The 2,197-nt window shown below is 35.2% G+C and overlaps 2 protein-coding genes across 2 annotated transcripts; both read right to left on the minus strand.

The window, feature by feature from the left end:
• Positions 1 to 1,260: 1,260 nt before the first annotated feature.
• LOC147508060 (uncharacterized) lies at positions 1,261 to 1,602 on the minus strand. Its single transcript, XM_086596736.1, has one exon. The coding sequence runs from the start codon at positions 1,600 to 1,602 to the stop codon at positions 1,261 to 1,263; it is 342 nt and encodes a 113-aa protein (XP_086452862.1).
• A 3-nt stretch (positions 1,603 to 1,605) lies between these two features.
• LOC147508061 (uncharacterized) lies at positions 1,606 to 2,197 on the minus strand. Its single transcript, XM_086596737.1, has 2 exons — positions 2,148 to 2,197; positions 1,606 to 1,981 (listed from the first exon to the last, which is right to left on the minus strand). Exons 1-2 carry the CDS (start codon positions 2,195 to 2,197, stop codon positions 1,606 to 1,608), a joined length of 426 nt encoding a protein of 141 aa, XP_086452863.1.

Raw genomic sequence — 2,197 nt, forward strand, 5'->3', positions numbered from 1 at the left:
GGGGTGCAAAAGGATAGATTCGGATTTGGATATACCTGTATCCGAATCTAAATCCAAAAATTTATACCGATATCTGAATCCGAATCCGACAGATATTAAAAATTTTATTCGAATCCGATTTCGGATATCCGAATCGGATATCGGATATTATCCGATCCGAAAATTAATATTAATTAAAATTTTATTTGCTTTGAATAATTCATTTTACCACTATAAAAACTATTATTAATATATATATTTGTCATTTATTATTATTATTTTGTTATTGTAGTTTTATATTATTAGTTTTTAATTTATATAATATTTTATACAATAATTAATTAATTATTTATATATAATAACTATTAATTTTTTTAAATCGGATCGGATATTTTCGGATGCGGATATGGCAGTATCCGAAACCTGTTCGGACATAAAAAATTATCAGAATCCGAAATCAGAAATTTTCAGTTAATATCCAATTTTTCGAATATGAATTCAAATCGGATTCGAATATTTGGATATCCACTTGCACCCCTAGGTGATTGTGAAGGTCCAGGGGTATTTCCATCTTTTAACCTATTTTAACTATTTTTTGTTCAAAAAACCCTCTGGAGGGAAACTTTGCCTCTTTGCTGGGAAACTTCTGATCGATGGTCTCCGGGGGTTAGCTGCCGTTGACTCTGGCTCAAAAAATCATGGAGGAAAGGGACAATACGGATCCATATGCTGCTCCTTCTTCTACACTTATAACAGATCAGACCAGTGGCGGAGCTAGGAAAGTAAGTGAGGGTGAGCCAGCCAGACAAAAACCAAGCATACAAAAAAAAAAAAAAAACATATATTATATATAATAATGTATTAGAAAAAAAAAATCAAATTTAAACAAGTTCTTGTTCATAGTTGTCCTCGGCGACCTTCTTTTTCGTCATCCTTTTTCATCTTCTGGAAGCGTTGTAAGATCAATTCGGTATTAATGCTATCAAAAACTTCTTTTTCAATGTATGTTATTAAACAATCATTCAACCACTCATCCACCATCCGATTGCGCAGACGATTCTTTATGATATTCATAGCAGAAAATGCCCTTTCCACGATGGCGATGTAGCAGTAAAGTAAAATCAACGCCAACTTAATCAACAAATAAACAAGTGGGTACACAATGTCTTTCTTCGTCTCAACCATTTTTTTGGCTAGACCGCTAATTCCATTTACTTCACCAAACTTAGTGTCGGAATGCACATCAATGATATAATTCTCAAGCTGATCCGCTAATTCCATCTAATCTATCTCTGAAAAATCATCGGGATAAAGTTGAGCAAAACGGATCAACTTTTTCTTATCGAAAGCAACAAACGATTCACTAGGATCAAGACATGCCATACAAAGAAGTAATTCTATGTTTGCTTCATTAAACCGGTCGTTTAACTCTTGAATTTGCAAATCAATACAGTGATAGAATAATCCAACACGATAGTAATGTAAATTGGTGTTTCCTTTTGCTCTTCGTCGAGACCTCCCTCGAGCCATATACCTCTCTTCCATATTTGGAACAACCACATCATGCTTGACACATAGTGAAGAAACTTCAGTCAGGAGACTATCCCACCCATCATCTCTCATCGTCTATAAGTGTACCTTTGTTATTTTAACAAGAGCCATGACATTGACAATATCTTGGTCTTCACACTGCAAAGCCTTTGACAAATCATTGCTAATTCCTAGTATCGCTTTCATCAAATGCAAATTGAAGATAAATTCAAAAGACTGCACTGAATCTAATAATCCGTAAGCCTTACCTCTTTGTTCCGAGCTTGAACCATTTTCCGCTACATTATCAAGCACATCAACTACTGAACCATAAGTGGTTATCATGCCAAGAAGTGTATAATAGTGTGAGCCCCATCGAGTGTCACCAGATCGTTTAAGACTAGTCACTTGATTCAACCCTTTGCCACTTGAAATTTCTCCACTTTGTAACGCTGCAACAACTTTAGCCTTCCTTCATTGCATCACAAGACATATCCCCGTCATAAACATGATGCTCCAACAGGTATTTACCACATTAGAGAAATACTAAAAAGGTTAGCGATTGACTCATGATTCTTTTTGCAAACTGCTTCGAGGGCTAACGGTGATGGGCAAAATAATGAACAAAACATGCAGACTCATTCTCCTTCATTACAAGTGCTTTTAGGCCATTCAAATCACCTTGCAT

This window comes from Coptis chinensis, chromosome 3, assembly GCF_015680905.1.
Source record: "Coptis chinensis isolate HL-2020 chromosome 3, ASM1568090v1, whole genome shotgun sequence".
In the NCBI taxonomy this organism is placed as follows: Eukaryota; Viridiplantae; Streptophyta; class Magnoliopsida; order Ranunculales; family Ranunculaceae; genus Coptis; species Coptis chinensis.

Excerpts from the sequence above, each read along its gene's own strand:
- LOC147508060 (XM_086596736.1), bottom strand. The coding sequence starts at position 1,602 with ATGAGAGATGATGGGTGGGATAGTCTCCTGACTGAAGTTTCTTCACTA.
- LOC147508061 (XM_086596737.1), bottom strand. The coding sequence starts at position 2,197 with ATGCAAGGTGATTTGAATGGCCTAAAAGCACTTGTAATGAAGGAGAAT. Across the intron at positions 1,982-2,147 it reads CTTGTAATGAAGGAGAATGA|GAAGGCTAAAGTTGTTGCAG; the intron begins GTCTGCATGTTT and ends GATGCAATGAAG.